The sequence below is a fragment of the Juglans regia genome, chromosome 5 (assembly GCF_001411555.2).
Source record: "Juglans regia cultivar Chandler chromosome 5, Walnut 2.0, whole genome shotgun sequence".
Taxonomy (NCBI): Eukaryota; Viridiplantae; Streptophyta; class Magnoliopsida; order Fagales; family Juglandaceae; genus Juglans; species Juglans regia.
In genome coordinates this window covers 513,785-533,120 of record NC_049905.1, presented here as the reverse complement: position 1 = coordinate 533,120, position 19,336 = coordinate 513,785, and the positions used below count along the sequence as shown (strand labels likewise).

General features: G+C 33.3%; 2 protein-coding genes across 2 annotated transcripts; both read right to left on the bottom strand.

Annotated features, from left to right (window-relative positions):
- Nucleotides 1-525: 525 nt before the first annotated feature.
- On the bottom strand, nt 526-3,969 carry LOC108988421 (protein PNS1-like). The gene is made up of 5 exons (XM_018961686.2): nt 3,827-3,969; nt 3,431-3,712; nt 2,098-3,009; nt 1,189-1,422; nt 526-1,079 (listed from the first exon to the last, which is right to left on the bottom strand). Exons 1-5 carry the CDS (start codon nt 3,842-3,844, stop codon nt 900-902), a joined length of 1,626 nt encoding a protein of 541 aa, XP_018817231.1. The 5' UTR covers nt 3,845-3,969; the 3' UTR covers nt 526-899.
- A 12,769-nt stretch (nt 3,970-16,738) lies between these two features.
- Nucleotides 16,739-18,650, bottom strand: LOC108988412. Its single transcript, XM_018961680.2, has 3 exons — nt 18,515-18,650; nt 18,362-18,414; nt 16,739-17,184 (listed from the first exon to the last, which is right to left on the bottom strand). Exons 1-3 carry the CDS (start codon nt 18,603-18,605, stop codon nt 17,062-17,064), a joined length of 267 nt encoding a protein of 88 aa, XP_018817225.1. The 5' UTR covers nt 18,606-18,650; the 3' UTR covers nt 16,739-17,061.
- Between the last annotated feature and the right edge of the window lie 686 nt (nt 18,651-19,336).

Sequence of the window (19,336 nt, the reverse complement as noted above, 5' to 3'; positions counted from 1 at the left end):
CCCATTGTTTTAGAATTTAAAAACTGATGGAAAATCAGCTTAATACAGTAAATGGAATATTGACGAATTCAAAATCATCTACTTTAATTGTCTCTGAATAATAAATTATCAACAAAAGGGTATTTGAGATGCGTGACGTGCTTAAATATGTGAAATGAAAAGGTGTTTTTGAGGCTTTCAAGCAAAAGATCATATCCACGAAAAGAGACAACAATATTTGTGTTTTTAAGGGGAAAGTTTGGTTGCTTCCATAACACAGTTGCTTTGAGATCCATATTTGCTTGATGATGAGACATTAGTGTTTTTGAAGAGCTTCTTCTTCTTCTTCATCAAGCAAGTGTTGCATATAAAGTGCAGCACTAATGTCTACTGCATATGGATCTCCTAAAAGCAAAGGAAAATGCTGTGGAGACGATGATTTGGACTCCCAAATTTTCATTACTTTATTATAAGTTGGCATGCATGTGATTTTAATGACCGTTGAAGAGGATTGATTGCATTGGGAGTAACAAGTTGTCAGATAAAGTAAAGCTAATAAATCAATCAATGGTATAGGCTCTCCCAAAAGCATTTTACAACGTTAATATCAATATTCCAATAGTCTATTCAATTATACAGAGGAGTAGGACACGGCCAATGAACACTTTGTCTTGTAGCCTTCTTGTTCGCTGGAATGGGCTCTCCACTTTCTATCCAATGCCAAAACATCCAATAATGGTTGAACTTTCACATTCAAAATCATTGTCATGGGCGCCACCATCTCATCCATTGTTTATCCTTTATCTTGAGTTCAGTTGGATTGAGTGAAGTCTCCAAAAGCCCCCCCGATGGATTGGTATGACCATCAAAATGATGCCAACATGTTTTAATACCATTAAGAGGAGAAATCAAACCCCGGGCTACCTTGCTGCAAACTGGTGGGGAACTCTAGGTGTAGGTACAACCGCATCAAGGCCAGCTTTGATCAAGTTGAGACGATCCTTTATTATTTTATCATACAGCCTGTTTTCAGGATTCTCTGCATAGCAAACGTAGTAACAGCTCACGCAGGCATGTGGTACTGCCATGGAAATCCTGGTCTGGTGCACCATAATAATAGTTTATTAAGTTAAACTGATCACATGAATTGAATTGCACAGAGAAGGAAGAATCAAATAACGTAGGATTGGTCAAGATATGGCCACCAACCATTAGGTATCCAATGAAGAATGCAAGTAGTGAAACGGTGGCTGTGTAAGGTTGGTGGACTTTGGCAGTCCAAGCAGCTATAACTATGACACAGATAGAGCCACTACAGACTCCGGTTAGGAAGCAGATTGAGCTGGTTATGTCAGAGTCAACGATAGCTTCCATTTCTTGCTTCTTAAAGAGCTCCCAAGTGTCTTGTGATGCCTTCACAAAACCTTTTCCATATGCTGCTATCTGTAAAAATAGTTTAAAAAATAGTTAAATAAACATCTATAAATTAACGAGCCCCAAAATATTCTCCGAAAATGCAGTTTGTGAATAATTTAGGTGGACTGCATTGACAATCACAACTCCGATAATGAGGGCACTGCAAATCATCAGTATTTATAAAATCATCCAAATAAAACATTGGGAGGTGAGAATGATAACTTGCAAAACAAAAGTATATCATTCTTCTCCTAGAATCAATCCAGTTCAATCCAGATGCATCGTGAAAAACTTGAGAACAATTCAGGCGACAAAATATCGAGAATGAACCATGAGATATTATTCCTAACTAAATCAAATTACACCATTCCGTTAAAAGTATTAAACTCAAAATGAAATTCTCAAGCTTTAAGTCAGAATAATGACTATCAGAAAAAAAAAAATTGTATCTTGATCGCCACCTAAATCACAATTGGAAAAATTCAGCCATTAACACAATGCTTCTCAACTAGTGATCACTAGATAAACTACTTCTGATTGCAATGGATGGTTACTTTTTTCCTTGAAACAGAGCCATTTTTAATGGTGAATTATCTGCCACAAATTAGTAGAAAAGTCCCTGATTAACCGTTCCTCTACTTCATAAAATGGCATTGGAGTGAAGACAATACACAGGTGGAAAAGTCTTTTCAGTAACATTACCTGCACATAGGCCCAGCCATTTCCATTTCTGAAGATGGAGTCCATGACTCTGAGACAGCAATGTGCACAGCAAAACATAAACTCATCTTCTCCCTCAAGCAAATTCAGAGCCCGAGCAACAATTCTCAGGGCCTCAATCGCAGGCACGAAGAGAGAGCCTAAGCAAGCACTTCCAAGATTCTGAGTCAAGGCTCTTTGGAAGCAGAATTGGATATTAGATTGCATTCCCCTGAGATAATAGAGAGCAATTACCCTACTTACTGTCAAATTAGCAACATTTCTCATTACTTCGGCGGTCCAAGCCAAGCTCAAAACCAATGCAACTATGATCAATGGGGGAAAGTAAAAATTCAAGGCTCCAACCACAGCGAAAATCCACAGGGACATCCACATGAATCCGGCCCCAAGCATCCAGTAAATAGGCTCATTCAAACCAGGGAATTTTGAAACAGGTTCAAGTGATTTAACCAGGACCTTACAACAAAACCCAATTCGCTGTGTGATCCAACAAGCATATAATCCATTGCCTACTGCAAAGGCAATAAAACAGACTCCAAGGCCATCCGTGGGAGGCTTTTGGAAGCAAATAAGTAGAATTCCAGCAGATAGTGACAAGAGAAAAGAACTCCATAGTATAAAACGAACCATGAATATAGGCCATTCCCTGACTGCCTTTTGCCATGCAAACGCAAGAGTAATGCTTAAAAGAGATGCAGCTTCGACTTGTGGTAGATAATGCATTAACACCTTTTTCTCTTTTCTTTTAACAGATTCTGAAGCTACAATTAGCACTTGAATACCCTTGAACACAAGAAAACCAACTAGCCCAACAACCACAACCATATGCACAAGGAACAGAACCAGAGATATTCGGTTGGTGTATGCTCTTGAATTCAGTGTCGTTAGTGACGGCTGCTTTGCAAAGAAAGAAAAAACCAGAAATTTAGTTATACATGAAAATTGCTCAGAGAGAGAGAGAGAGAGCCAACTGACACAGTCAAGATTTTCATTTGTGGATAGCAGAAGTATAAGCTACCACTGTGTAATCTTATGGAATCTGACTTCTAATTTAGCGCATAAAAAATAGGCTAGCAAGATTGCGAAGATTGACAAGAAGCCGTTAAAATTTCTCTTTTTGTAGTTTTAGAAAGCACAAAAGGTAAGTTCAGACAAAAAACTAAACAAGTTATAAATATGAGTATGAATTGAAAAATACAAACAAAAATTTAAAAAAAAAAATTGTTTCTTTTTTCGGGAACGCACTGGCAAATTTCAGAAATGAAACTTTGAAAAGCCATCAAAGTCAAACTTTGGCAAGCACAGGAGAACTCACTTGTGGGGTTGGTGTAGAGCGAGACTGAGCGGGCTGGGAAGGCTGAGAAAGCTGAGAAGGAGAGGGAGTTCCAACTCTAGTGCCACTGTTGATGACGATCCTCAAGGGGTTTGTGGGGTTCAGCCTCTGCACCCTTGAAAAGTGAAAATCTCCATGGTTATTGCTCCCAACCAACTCTTCTTGAAAACCCACCTCACCTTTCTCCACATCTTTCACTTCCTCCTCTTCTTTCTTGTCATTCTCCTCTCTCGCTTCAACTCCACCGGTCTCCCTCTCATCCACCTAACACCACCAGATACACCAACATTTCAAACTCTTGGCTCATTCATACAAACAAACAATAACATAAACAACAACAAACAGAAATAAAAAAACCGGATCTGTTGTGTATCTTACGGGTTCTGTGGCACCCATCAATGGCGGCTGCGGCTGAAGTTGCGGATGTGGTTGTGGTGGTGTCTGTAATTTTGTTGATTTTTATGTTCTGGGGTGGAAGAACGTTGTTGTTACTTTTATTATTATTATTGGTCAAGTCTTACTAGATATGGAGTATTTTTCGCTGTGCTTTACTACTTTTACCCGTTATCTCCAAGCATCAGAATGGATGGGACCCCATCGATGAATCTAACAAAAACGTGCCCAATTTGACATCAACACTTTACAACGAGCATTAATCAATGACGACATAAAACAGTGTATGAATGTCAGAATAACATGATCCTGTAATTATTTATTTTAAAAATATATCTATAATATATAAAGATTATATTAATTCTGAGTTCTATAATATCAACTACTATTATATTAGAGAAAAAAAAAAACTAGTATTATACGTGTATTTTTATTTCAATAAAATAAGAATGTTTCGCCAAATGCTTAGCCCTTTTAAAAGCATCGATTTGCTTTAAGTAGTGCAAATATACAAGAATTTATTGGGATTCATTTGAATTTAAAATTCACATCAACTAATCTCATAATTATAATTTTTTGAAATTTTTATATAAAATATAATAAATAATTTAATTTTTTTAAATTTTAAAATAAAAATAATATTAAAAATAATATTTTATTCAACTTATTTAAAATTATCTCAAGTTATTTCTAAATAGCCTAAAGAATGTAAGCCCCAAAGTTTGTCTAAACAATAATGCCAATATTGACTTAGGGTAGGTTTGAGGTGGGATGAGACACAAAATTCTCATATCATCTCATCATTACACATTTTTCAAATCTTCATACAAAATATAATAAATAATTTAATTTTTTCAAATCTCAATTTAATTTTTTCAAATTTCAACACAATAATAATACTAAAATATAATATTTTAAACACTAAAATAAAACATAAAATTCTCATCTCATCTCAAACCTGCCCTTAATTCAAGGAAAATGCTACATGCCCCGCTGGGGGCTCCCGCTGGGCTGTAACATTTTTTATTTATTTTTTTAGTTTTTTTTATATAAATATTTTTAATATTTTTAAATATTTTAAAAAATAAAATAAAAATTATAATATTATTAAAAAATACTTTCTTAATCACGAAATAGAATAAAAAATCATATTTATTCTACTTCGTGATTAAGGAAGTATTTTTTAATGATTTTTTTTTTTACTTTCTGATTAAGGAAATGTTTTTTAATGATATTTTAAATTTATTTTATTTTTTAAAAATATTTAAAAGTGTAAAAAAATCTATATAAAAAATAAATTAAAAAAATATACATAGAAAAGTACAAGTTAAGTCCAACGAGAGCCCCCAGCGGGACTGTAGCATGTCCATTTTAAATATTTAAAAAAATCATAATATTATTAAAAAATATTTTCTTAATTATGAAGTAAAATAAAAAATTATAAAAATATTTTTACAATTTTTTATTTTACTTCATAATCAAGAAAGTATTTTTTAATATAAATTTTTTTACTTTCTAATTAAGAAAGTATTTTTTTAATAATATTTTAAATTTATTTTATTTTTAAAAATATTTTAAAATATTAAAAAATGTATATAAAAAATTATTTAAATAAAACACATATAAAATAATACTACAATCTCCACCAGCGGGAGCTCCCAACGAGAGCTCCCAACGGGGCTGTAGTTTCACCCTTAAGGATACGTTTAGGTAGTGAGAAGTGTTAAGAATATTTGTGAATAGTAATAAAAAAGTAATGAAAAATTAATAATAAAATATTAAATAATAGTAAAAAGTATATAAAAAATAAAAAATAATAAAAAATTAGATAAAAAATAATAATAAAATAAAAAATAATAGTGAAAGTAATTGCCAAACATAACCTTAATTCAAACGAAAAAAACATGTAAATAAAATCAGAGCTCCGTCGTAGCTGGTTGCATGCCAAAGCAAAGTTCCTATCTGCTGGCAGCTTCGGAATTAGAGCTCTACATTTGACCGATGATATAAATTTGTCAAGTGCGACATTCTGAGGTGGGCCCTAACCGTCAGATATGATGACTCAGATCCAACTCATCTTGTAATTTCTTTTTTTATTCTCTTATAATCAATCATCTTGAACGAAACGACAGGGGTATAGACTATAGAGAGGCAGGGCCGGCTCTCCCATAAGGCGACTTAAGTCGCCTAAGGGCCCGTAGTGAGAGAAGGCTTCAAAAAATATTAAAAAAGTAATTAAGTAAAAAAATATATATATTTATTCTAAATAAAAAAATTAAAAACTCATATCTAAAATAAATTAACAAGCCAACGGTTAAAAAATGTTAATAATTATAAAAAGAAAATATAAATTTCTATTAATTACAGACGCTGCAACTTCTCTTAGGAAATTAAAATTCACAATAATAGCTGTAATTTAATGGTTTTAATCTACTTCTAGGAAATCCCAAAAAATCCAACGGAACTCAAAAACTCTGCTTTTATAGATGAAATTAACAAATTTTTTTTCATACCTCTAAGCTTTTGTATTTCACTCTCCATTCTCTAACCTCTGTGTTGCGTCTATGCCCATCTTCCTCGTATGCATTGGCAACCTCTCTGGCTCTTCGCACCGTCAAATGTTGAAGAACTCTACTGTGTAGTCTGCATTTTAAAAAGTAAACTAAGCTGCAGCTTGCCGTTTCACATTTGTTATTTTGTATAAAGTGAGTGAGTGTTTTATCTGTATTATATATCATATATGCGGTGAATAACAGAATAAGCCTGTGAATATATGTGGCAATAAAACAGCCACGTCCATGTTACTATTTGAATTCTCAGAATAAATTTCCAGAACATGGGACCATGTCCCCTGCTTCTTTTTTTTTTTTTTTTTTTTTCCTTCAATTAATTGATACTTTACAATTTGCATGCAGCATGGCCCATGGGCCACGACACCTATCACCTATGCATCACTTTTCAAACTCTTTTTCTTTTTCTTTTTATGTTTTTTAGTTTATAATTTATTTGTTGATTTTAGATATTAACAATAAGATATTTGATTTTATTATGCAGATTAACAATTTTATATAAAAGTGAAGATCATTTATTATATAAAAGTGGATCTCATTTGCTAAATCAGGTTCTATTGTTTTATATTAATATTTATTTTTTTTAGACTATTCATAATCATAATAAGTTTTATATAGTGGATATTGTTCTTTTCTAATAGAAAATATGTCTAATAGAAAATATGCATCTGGATATGAAAAGCTTAAAAAAAAGAGAAGAATATAAAAATTGATTGAATCTCAAAAATGATCTTTAAATAAATTTGTTACTACTAATAAACAAAATATAGTAGAAAATTTAGGTGAAACATTTGTAAATGATCAAGAAACACACCAAATAGGACCACAAGATGACAAAATAAATCAAGAAATACAACAAAAGGAATATGGAGATAATGAAACAACACAACAAACCCAACAAAAGGGATATGAGGATAGTACTCAAACATGTACTGCTACAATTATTGATGGAGAATTTGGGAAAAGTACAGAAGAAAATAAAAATACCAAGGACATATCTGATTCTATTCCTTCAAATATTTATGACCCAGCTCAATGGAAATACGTTGATACAAAATTCAGAGATTTATTAGTAGAAAAGGGTCCAATTAGATATAGCGATATAAACTTTCCTAAGGATGAGAACTCTAGACATTTTTCTACTACATATTATATACGAAACTTATCAAATGGGGAGAAACATGATAGAAAATGGCTAGTATATTCAAAAGACTTGAATAGAGTATTTTGCTTTTGTTGCAAGTTGTTTAATTCAAAACTTAGTATAAGCCAACTAGCTAATGAAGGAACCGATGATTGGAAAAATCTTAGTGCTAAGCTTAAAAGCCATGAAACAACCAATGAGCATATTACTAACATTACTGCTTGGCTTGATTTAGAAATGAGATTGTTAAGAAATAAAACGATTGACAAAAAAATCCAAGAACAAATTAAAAAAGAAAAAGATCATTGGAAAAATGTGTTAATGAGAATTGTTGCTGTAGTAAAAACCCTTGGTAAAAATAATTTACCATTTCGAGGACAAAATGAAAAGGTTTACCAAGAAAATAATGGAAATTTTTTAAGTTTAATTGAAATGATTTCTGAGTTTGATCCAGTAATGCAAGAACACATTCGACGTATTCAAGATGGTGAAATTCATAATCATTATCTTGGGCATAATATACAAAATGAATTAATACACTTGCTAGCAACTGAAATTAAAAACCATATTATTAAAAAAATAAAGGAAGCAAAATATTTTTCAATTATACTTGATTGTACCCCAGATGCAAGTCATCAAGAACAAATGTCTCTCATACTAAGATGTGTTAATATTTCAACAAGCCCAATAAAAATAGATGAACATTTTTTAGAATTTATTAAAGTAGATGATACAAGTGGAAAATGTATTTTCAATGAATTATTAGATGCAATAAAAAGTCTTGAACTTGATATTAATAATGTTCGAGGACAAGGTTATGATAATGGGTCTAATATGAAAGGAAAAGAGCAAGGGGTGCAAAGAAGATTGCTTGATATAAACTCCAAAGCATTTTACACGCCATGTGGTTGTCATAATCTTAATCTTGTTATATGTGACATGGCTAATTCTTGTCCTAAAGCTATATCATTTTTTGGAATAGTCCAACGTATTTATTCTTTGTTTTCTTCATCAACAAAGCGATGGAAAATTTTACAAGATAATGTGTCAATTCTAACTCTTAAGCCACTATCACAAACACGTTGGGAAAGTCGAATTGAAAGTATCAAAGCAATAAAATTCCAAATTCTACAAATAAGAGAAGCTTTATTGCAACTAGCAAAAATAACTGAAGATCCTAAAATAAAAAGTGAAGCTAATTGTTTAGTATCATATGAAATTGAGAACTTTGAATTCATATTAGGCACGACCATATGGTATGATATATTATTTGCGGTCAATACTGTAAGTAAAAGTATGCAATCTAAAGATATGCATATAGATGTTGCCATTGATCAGTTAAAAGGTCTTATTTCTTTTTTTCAAGATTATAGAGAAAATGGATTTAAATCTGCTATGATTTCATCGAAAGAGATTGCAATTAATATGGAAATAGAACCTGTATTTAGAACAAAACGAATAATTCATAGAAAAAAACAGTTTGATGAAAATGTCAATGAGGAGATAACACAATCTGCTGAAGAATCTTTTAGAATTAATTATTTCTTATTTATAGTAGATCAAGCAATTTCTTCAATTCAAAATAGGTTTGAACAATTTCAAATATATGAAAATATTTTTGGTTTTCTATTTGATATAAATAAATTGAAATCACTTGACGATGGTAGTTTGCAAAAAAATTGTCTTAGTCTTGAAAGCTTTTTGAAATATGATATTGATGGTTTAGATTTATTTTCTGAACTAAAAGTTTTAAAAGATATTTTACCAGTAGTAAAAAGCACTCCTATTAATATATTAAATTATATAAAAAGACTTGATTCTTTTCCAAATGCATGTATCGCTTACAGAATTTTATTGACAATACCTATTACTGTTGCTTCTGCAGAAAGAAGTTTTTCAAAATTAAAATTAATAAAATCTTATTTAAGATCAACAATGTCGCAGAAAAGATTAAATGGACAAGCCATATTATCAATTGAAAATGAGATTTTAGAAAAACTTGAATATAAAAATTTAATTAGTAATTTTGCATCTCAAAAAGTAAGAAGAATAATTTTTAAATAAAAATATATTTAAATATAAAATAATTAATTTGATATAAGAAAAAGGCCCAATTTTAACTTATCGCCTTAGGCCTCAAAATCTATTGAGCCGGCCCTCTAGAGAGGGCATCCTCATGTTACCATCTGTGGAGACTCTTCTGAGCCTTTCTTTTGAAATCTCCCATTCGTCATCGTGTCACGGGTGATTCTACCATTAAAATCAATTTCAGTTGTTATTCTACATTAACTTTATTTTGTTGTCTGCAATTTTGTACTATTGGAACAGTATGCAATTATGAATCACAATGTCTCACTATTTTGGAGCTGCGTGACCATGACGAGTGGCAACAGTACTGCACCGGGCTGTCATTGCATTCAGCACTAATTGGTAAAGATTCTATTGGAAATAGACTATTCTGCCGTCTAACTGTTTAAAATTATCTTAATTTATTATTATATTTTTTTTAAATTTTAACATAAAATATAATAAATTATTTAATTTTTTTAAATTTTAAAATAATAATAATATTAAAAAATAATTTTCTAACAATATTTTATTATCTCAACTCAACTCACTTTAACATTTAAATATATCCTAATTCTTACGGCTGAGCGTACCGTCCAATATTATTTATTTATTTATTTATACTTTTCTAATATATTTAAATATTTTTAAAAAATAAAAAAAATACATTAATATATTTAAAATTATTTTTTTAATCATTAAATAAAAAAAATAAAAATTTAATCGACGATTATATAAAGTGGACAAAGTGAGGAGGCAAAATAACTTTTTTCAAATAGTTTACTAGAAAGTCCTTCGAATGGATGATGTGTCAAGTATAATTTTGTATTTACAAAATTAGGTAGTGAATTATAGGGGTGTAAGCCGATCGGTCTGGATTGAAAAAACAGACCAGACCGGACCGAACCAACTGAATTGAAAAAATATATTTTTTTAATTTTTTAAATATATTTTTAAATATGATTTTTATAGTAATTGTATAATTAATTATCTAATTTTTATCTAATTTAGTATCATTGAACATATAAAATATTTTTTTAATGAGTTAGTTATATAATCCATATTAATAATTTACTTAATTTTAATTTAGTAATTTAAATAAATTTTTTATTAATTTATTTGAAAAAAAAAAATAATAATTAGGCCGGACCGACCGGACTAATAACTATCGGTCCGATTTGGTCCATATGGATGGTTTGTCCGGGAAAAATGATGGATCTAAAATTTCAGTCCATCACTCGGACAGACCAAAACCGACCGGACTAACCAATTTACACCCCTAGTAAATTACAAAGATTTTTATTCCTAGTATGTTAGTTGGCTAGATTTTTTGCTACATATAGATAGCAGTAGGTAGGGGTGTAACAAGTCCGGTCCAGTCCGGTTTTGGATAAAATCTAGGACTGAACCGGTATGTACCGGTTTTGTATTTTTCAAAACCGATTACGCACCAGTTACCTTCCTAAACCGGTACTTCCGGTTTTACCGGTTTCCGGTCCGGTCCGGTCCAGTTTTTCGATTTTATTTAAATGTAAGTTTCACAATTTGTCATTAAAAATTTGTTTATAAAAAAAAAATTGATTTAAAAAAAACTGTTTTATACTTTTATTAATATATTAGACTATATAACAGTATTAATATTAGACTATTGATATAGTTATAAGTTATATATTAGTATTAGTTATAAATTTTTAGCGATTTAGTATTAATATTTTATGTAATAATTTATAAATTATAATAAGAAATTATTTCATATATGAATATATATAATTATATATATTATATATAAAAATTTCACATAAAAATTTATAATTATACATTATATATAAAACTTATATATATTAATATTTAATATATAAAAAATATTTTGTATAAAACTTATATATAAAAATTTTATTTTTTTATTTTTTTTAATCAACTGGTCTGGTCCGGTCCGGTCAAAAAAATCCCGGACCGGAACTGGCCGGTTTTTACATTTTAAAAACCGGTTTCGGACCGGACCGGTTTTTCGGTTTAAGTTTACACTCCTAGCAGTAGGGTTGACGACTCAAACAGTTCCTTATTTAGAGATTTTACCAACATCATCAACCCTTACAGACTTGGCCATGGGGACAACCCCTCTATTCCTTTGGTTCCTGATCCTCTCACCACAGAAATTTTACCACTTGGTCAAGAGCTATCTGCAGAGCTTTCTGAGCCAAAAACAAACTTGGTTTTATCAATGGTATTTTGTTAAAACCACAAACCCCCACTGACCCTCTATATGATGCATGAGAATGTTGTAATGACCTTGTTGTTTCTTGGCTTCAAAATTCAATTAGCTCATCTCTGAAATCTAGCATTGCACTAGTTGATGATGCTAGACAGATTTGGGTTGAGCTCAAAGATAGATTTACTCAGCAAAATGGGCATCGCATCTTTAAATTAAAAAAGGCCTTGAGAACATGATTCTGTGAGTATTTACTTTGGCAAACTTAAGACCCTGTGGGATGAACTCCACATATATGACCCTTTGCTTGATTGTACTTGTGGTAGACTAACTATTCTCCTTGATAGATATCAAAGGGATTGTGTAATACAATTTCTCATGGGTCTTAATGAATCTTATCATGTCACTCATGACCAAATCATGTTGTTAGATCCTTTGCCTCCCATCAACAAAATTTTTTCCATGATTCAACAATAAGAAATGCAGAACCAAATGCTTTCAGTTTTGCCTTCCCCTAACTCTATGACACTTGTTGTTAGGTAGCCATACAACCCATCCAAAACACCATTCAAACCACCCACCTCACACAAACGTGATAGATCATTTTACACACATTGCAAAATACAAGGCCATTCTTGAAAATTGTTTCAAAGCAGTCAATGCACAATCTCTCCTCTGCACTTATTATCACTTAACATGTTACATGGCAGATAAATGCTATAAACTTCATGGGTACCCACCTGGGCGTAAACTGCATGTTAAAAATAATTCTCCTGATTTTTCATCTGTCAATCTCACCTTAGCTGAACTAGTAGCCACTACAGATGAGAAATCAACATTTACAAAGGACCAATATCAAAAACTGTTGTCCTTATTGCAGTCAAAGGAGGCCCCTATTGCCAATCACTCAATTAACAATGTCCAAACAAATTGCTCTCCTTCTTCTCTCATGAATAGTATTCATTTTTGTCTCACTCAATCCACTCAAGCACACAACACAGCACCTCAAACATCCTAGATAATTGACACTGGTGCTACAAATCACATGGTCTGTAGCACATCATTTCTCTCAGCCATTACTTCACATGTTTCTTTTGTGGTAAGACTTCCCAACAATAACACAACACATGTTTCTCACATAAGCATTGTCAAACTCACCAACACCTTGGTACTGCACAATGTGCTCTGTGTTCCATATTTCAATTTCAACTTGATCTTAGCAAAACAATTGACTAACTCCCTTTCTTGTTGTTTCATATTTTTTTTCACAACTTTGTTTTATTCAGGACTTTTTTTCATGGACCACGATTGGCACGGGTGAGATGAAGAATGACCTATATCATTTGGTTACTGTTGCAGCTCCACCAACAGCTCTCCTTCATCATTTTTTTGTTCCTTTGTCTAAAAGTTTTTTTGTTTCCACTACTTTCAAACCTGTTGATTTCATTTCATATCTTTGGCATTGTAGAAGGGCCACACACCCATTTCAAAATTACATGTAATTTCAGATTCTTCTATAAAAAAAAATCACTTATCGTCTATTTCTAGTGAGAAACTTGCCTTATCTAGCCCATTGCAAAGTATCATAGACTCCCTTTCCCCATTAGCACTCATAAAAGCAAAAAACATTTTGAGCTCATACACTGTGACATCTAGGGACCCAACTCCATTACAGCTTATGATGGTTCCAAGTACTTCCTAACCATTGTAGATGATTTTTCTAGAAGTACTTGGATCTATTTACTCAAAGCTAAGTCACATACTAAACCTTGTATAGAAGCTTTCTGAAACTTAGTAGAAACTAAATTTTCCACCAAAGTTCAAATTCTCAAAAGTGATAATGGACTTGAATTCTAAATGACATATTTTTTCAATAAAAAATGAATCATACATCATAAAACTTGTGTGGAGACCCCACAGCAAAATGGCATTCCAGAGAGAAATCACCAACATCTCTTAAACATTGCTCGAGCTCTTAAAATACAATCCAATCTTTCACAAAAATATTGGAGTGATTGCATCCTCACTGTAGCCTACATTATTAATAGGCCCCTAGTCCATTGCTTTCCAACAAAACCCCATTTGAGCTCACAAAACCCCATTTGAGCTCTTGTTTAACTCCCCAACTTATTCTCACATGAGAATTTTTGGTTGTCTATGTTTTGCCTCAACCTTATCTCAGAATAGAAAAAAGTTTGATCCTCGAGATAGGAAGTGTCTTTTCCCTGCCTACCATTTTGGAGTCAAAAGGATATAAACTCCTTGACCTTGACACTAATGCAGTTTTCATTTCCCGAGATGTCACCTTTTATGAGCATATCTTCCATTTTCATTATCAGACCTTTCCCTCATCCACTTCCCAATTGCTAGTTTTTAATGACTTTTCATTTTCTCCTCCACATCCTACTATGCCTGCTAATTCTTCTCTGACTTCTCCTCAAACCACCACCCATTCTATGCCATCATTTCCTTCATCTTCTCCATTACCATCTCCATCCCCTACACCCATCCTTCCAGCATCACCTTCCAATCTGTCAGCACCTTTAGATTCTTCCTCTCAACCTGCTCTCAGAAGATCAACAAGAACTAGAAGAGCTTCCCAATATATCCAAGACTTTCACTGCCAAAAGATTTCTTCTATTTCACCTACTCAATCTCTGGTCTCATCGCCTTCTTCCTCAGGTATTTCATTCCCATTGTCTTCATCCATTTCTTATGATCAATTATCACCTGAATTTTCATTATTTTCTTCCACAATTTCTTCACACACTGATCCCAACACTTATAAACAAGCTGTAAAGGACCCTAACTGGTGTAAGCTAATGAAGATTGAGATTCAAACTCTAGAACTAAACAACACCTGGGTCCTCACTGATCTACTTTCTCGCAAGGTTCCCATTGATTGTAAATATGTTTACAAAACAAAATACCACTCAAATGGTACTATCGAGAGAAAGAATGCTAGGTTGGTTGCTAGGTTTCATTCAACAAGAAAGAATAGACTACCATGAGACTATTTCACCAGTAGTAAAAATAGTCACTGTGAGAACACTTCTTGCCTTAGCAACTATCAATGGATGACACTTTCAACAGTTTGATGTCAACAATGCCTTCCTCCATGGTGACCTCCAAGAGGAAATTTACCCCCTGGCTATCACAAAGGCTCTCCCAATCAAGTATGCAAACTGCTCAAAAGTCTTTATGGCCTTAAACAAGCTTCACGCCAATGGTATGACAAGTTTTCTCACTCTCTCATTTAGTTTGGCTTCACTCAATCTAAGAAAGATTATAACCTTTTTACTTGTATCAATGGTGACACTTTTACATCCCTTTTAGTCTATGTGGATGACATAGTAGTGGCTAGCAATTCTCTTAATTCCATTTATGTTCTCAAAACCTACCTCAATCACCATTTTAAAATCAAATACCTTAGGCCCTTAAGGTATTTTCTTGGCACACTTATAAAAAAAAAAAAAAGTATTTTCTTGGCATTGAGGTTGCTAGATCACCATCTGGCATCCATCTTTACCAAAGAAAATACACATTAGACATTCTTGCAGATTTTGGACATTTAGCCTCCAAACCATTAAAAATTCCGATGGACCAAAATCACAAACTTAGCAGGTCCTCTGGCCACCCTCTACCTAATCCCACTGATCATGGGCGCCTCATAGGCAGACTGCTATTCCTCACCTTGACTAGACCATATATCAGCTACCCTACCCATGCCCTTAGTCAGTTTTTAGATCATCCTACTTCCACTCATCTTGTAGCAGCCCACAAAATTCTAAGATACATTAAAAATGCTCATAGCCAAGGCATCGTCTTATCTTCAACATCTTCAATTCATCTTAAAGGCTATTGTCACTCAGACTCAGCCTCTTGCCTTGATACAAGAAAATCTGTCATTGTCTACTGCATCTTCTTAGGCCACTCTCTCATCTCTTGGAGATTCAAAAAGCAAATTGTTGTCTCTAGATCTTCTGCTGAGGTAGAATATCATGCCATGGCTTTCGTTTCCATAGAGTTTACTTGGCTAAGACAACTTTTCTCTGACCTCTCTATTCCCTATCCACAAGCTGTTGACTTGTACTGTGATAATCAAGCTGCAATTCACATATCAACTAACCCATTTTTCTATAAGAGAACCAAACATATCGAAGTGAACTGCCACCTTATCTGAGACAAAATCCTTAAAGGCAACATCAAGACTGCTCATGTTCCAACTCATTCATAACTTGCTGACATATTTACAAAATCCTTGCCTTCTTATCTTCTCTACTCACACCTTTCCAAGATGTGAATAGTAAATCCATATTCTACATCTTGCGTGCGCCCGTTGGCCGGGGGGGAGTATGCATCACAATGTCCCACTACCTTGAAGCTGCAGGACCATGATGATCAACTCACTCGTGGCAACAATACTGCACCAGACTTGCAGAAGCTGTCATTGCATTCAACACTAATAAGGAAAGATTCCATTGTAAATAGTTTACTAGAAAGTCTCTCAAATGGATGAGGTGTCGTGTACAATTTTGTATTTACAGGATTAGGTAGTGAATTGTACAATGATTTTTATTCCTAGTCTGTTAGTTGGTTAGATTTTTTGCTATACATAGATAGTCTGTAAAAGGAATGCGCAATGAATGAAAAGTTGTAGCACCATTTCATCAATTTTCAATCGTCATATTTCTTCTTCCTTCTTTTTCTCTCTATTCTTACATGTACTCTCTATATACACAGAGATATAGAGAATGTCTGAAGATGATCAAGAGATAGTGTACACTCTTTGGTTTGATCAAACGATTGGAATTTGGAGGTCTGACTAATCAATTGGCAAGTCCATTGTGCATTCGCTACTAAGCTTCATAGCAGAAAATGCAAATTAAGACGTTCAATTCAATCATTCAATCATATAAACTGCTTAGATTTCCTTAACCATTTGAATATAATGTTAATCTACCTCACAAATTGTAAAGATAATGGATTTCTTAGAAACCAGTAGATAAAGTCAATCAACCTCACGTAGCATCAAAACCCTGTCTGCCGAACTTTACAAAAAGATTTAGCAGCACAAGCTATTAACATCTTGTTTTATGCAATACTCTTATAACACAGTGAACATAAGCCGGAAAATGAAAAAAGAATTGCAACATGAAGGCTGCTTGACATCATCTTTCAATACAACTTATAATTCTCTCAATCCATGCTTATGCTGTCTTATCATCTACTATTTCTTCTCCCCAGCACTTGACTCTGCAGGTGTTTTGACAATACTTAGTTGGCCACCATCCTTGTTAGCTGCAGTGGCAGCTTTGACCTCATTGCAGTGATTAATAAACTTGCTCAGCTCCTGTTTCGATCAAGTTGAATAAGAGAAGATCATCATTGATGAATCTAAATAAGTAAATTCTTCTGGAGTGAGGAAACATAAGAAGAAAACTGGCAGAGATCCTTTGGCTTCCTTTATCATCTATTTTCCAACCTCTTCATTATTTGTATAGTTTTCGTTAAAGGATGGTGACACCAGCTGAGCTGATAACAAGGCTTCTATCACCAAGAGTAAAAGAAGTCATGCCTATGACTCCCGTGTACAAAGATACCCATAAAAACAGCTTCTACTTTAAAATGGAGAGAAGAGAACAGGGGGGTTGCTGTTAATTAAATGCCGTCATCAAAACAAAGCCAGAGTGAATAAGGTGAATAGTTTTCAATAAAATTTTATTGTACTTAACTACTTATGAAAAAAAAGGTGAATGGTTTCATATACAGAATATAGCAACTGAGGAGCCCAATTGCATACAGGCCTGCCACCGTGTCATGATATGTATTACATGAATGTGGCATTAATAACTGCCCGGGAACTCGATGGTAAAAACGAAGAGAGAAGAACTCACAATGGGTTTAAAGTTTTAAAGTATGGAAATTCAATGCTAATGACTCCATAATTCCATCCAAAATTCCATCAAAGAAAAATTAAACCTTTGTCACACCGATCAGCAAATGAGCTAAAAACATAGTGTGCGTAAAGACATGAAGGGCGGCGAGACTCAACAACCAGAAGTGCAAGTACATTGGGTGTCTGAGATCAATTGGGAAAGGATCACTTCAAGCCCATCCTATATAACCCACAAAACTACTCATGACTGCCTGTCTTCTCAAGGACCAAAAGTTAAAAAAGAAAATGGCATTTCCTTCCAACCCTGCTTCAAGTCTTGCCTCATTTTGAACTTAAGAACTTCACTAAGCTAGGGTTCGTTGAAAGCATAAATCTTGCCCCATTTTGGCCATTCATTTGGCTGAAGAAAAGTTTAACTTTCTTGTACGTAATTCGTAAAGATCATCTTATGAACTTATTACCCACTGCGGGATTACTAAGGGCAAGAGAATCAAGCTGATTAGACTTTTAATACACATCCCGAACCTATTAACGTAGACCAAACCAGACCTAACAGACGGAAAAACAAAGGGGGGAAAAAAGACAGGTCAAAGGAAAAGTTTATTATAAGTGTGAGGAAAATGGAACATACACGATCAACATCCATCTCCTTGGTAATCTTGGATGGCTTCACATATCTTTTCCCTGCCGAAAAAATAGATGAATGAAATGTCAATTACAAAAACTCCACAAAGTGACGAAAATACAGACATACAGATACGCAGAGAGAGATAGAGATGGGCACCTTTGCGGATTTGAGGGACTTTGCCATGGCGGTTGGGAGGGACGGATTTCTTCTTGTGTTGGCCTTTGAAAAGGTTTGATTTCTGCGTCATCTCTCTCTCTGTCTCTCTCTCGGTCGTCCACCCTTTTGTCTCTGAGGTTTTAAGTAGGGTTTGGGTATTTACGGTGGAGAAAATGGTCAAAATTTGCCCATTAGGGGTAGAGGGCCTGCGGTCCAGGTTGCCTTAGGCCCACTCCAAACCCTTCCTTATTTCCATTCATTTTTTTCTTCTCTTTTTTTTTTTTTTTTCATAATCACGTCATGCATTAATAATAGGAAATGAAGTTCAATAGTTTCATGGAAATGTATATTACAATTAAAAATTCTATGGTATAGATGACATAATTAATAAAATATTTACATAATATAATTTAATTTAAAAGATAAATTTTAAAATTTAAATCTTACAGATCAAATCTTAATATTGGATCAATAATAAAATAATTCTAATACAACTACTGAGAAAAATATTTACCGCTATAAAAATTGAAAAAGGAAGGGAGACTAGTTAAGAGGTATGCTACCAAGTTGAGAATTGGCAGTTGCCCATTGCGTCAGGAAATACGCTGATCGGTTTTGGAACCAATTAGTTTTTTAGATTTTCCAGCTTATGAAAGACTCAAGAATGGACGAGATGTCTTGGATGATGGGATCAATTCACCAATCTTCATGTATTCTTGAATTTTGGATCCCTTCTATTATTATTCTCTCAAGTTGTCTGAATGAAGCCTCTTTAATTGTTAGAAGAGCCGCTGCTGCTTCCCCTTTTGTTTCAGATATGTT

What these genes read in the sequence shown, in the direction of transcription:
- LOC108988421 (XM_018961686.2), bottom strand. An exon ending in GCTCTACACCAACCCCACAA is followed by an intron (nt 3,010 to 3,430) that starts GTGAGTTCTCCT and finishes TTTGCAAAGCAG; the next exon opens with CCGTCACTAACGACACTGAA. An exon ending in TCTTCATTGGATACCTAATG is followed by an intron (nt 1,080 to 1,188) that starts GTTGGTGGCCAT and finishes ATGGTGCACCAG; the next exon opens with ACCAGGATTTCCATGGCAGT.
- LOC108988412 (XM_018961680.2), bottom strand. Translation starts at nt 18,605, where the DNA reads ATGACGCAGAAATCAAACCTTTTCAAAGGCCAACACAAGAAGAAATCC. An exon ending in AGTCCCTCAAATCCGCAAAG is followed by an intron (nt 18,415 to 18,514) that starts GTGCCCATCTCT and finishes TTTTTTCGGCAG; the next exon opens with GGAAAAGATATGTGAAGCCA. An exon ending in AGGAGATGGATGTTGATCGT is followed by an intron (nt 17,185 to 18,361) that starts GTATGTTCCATT and finishes TGATCGAAACAG; the next exon opens with GAGCTGAGCAAGTTTATTAA.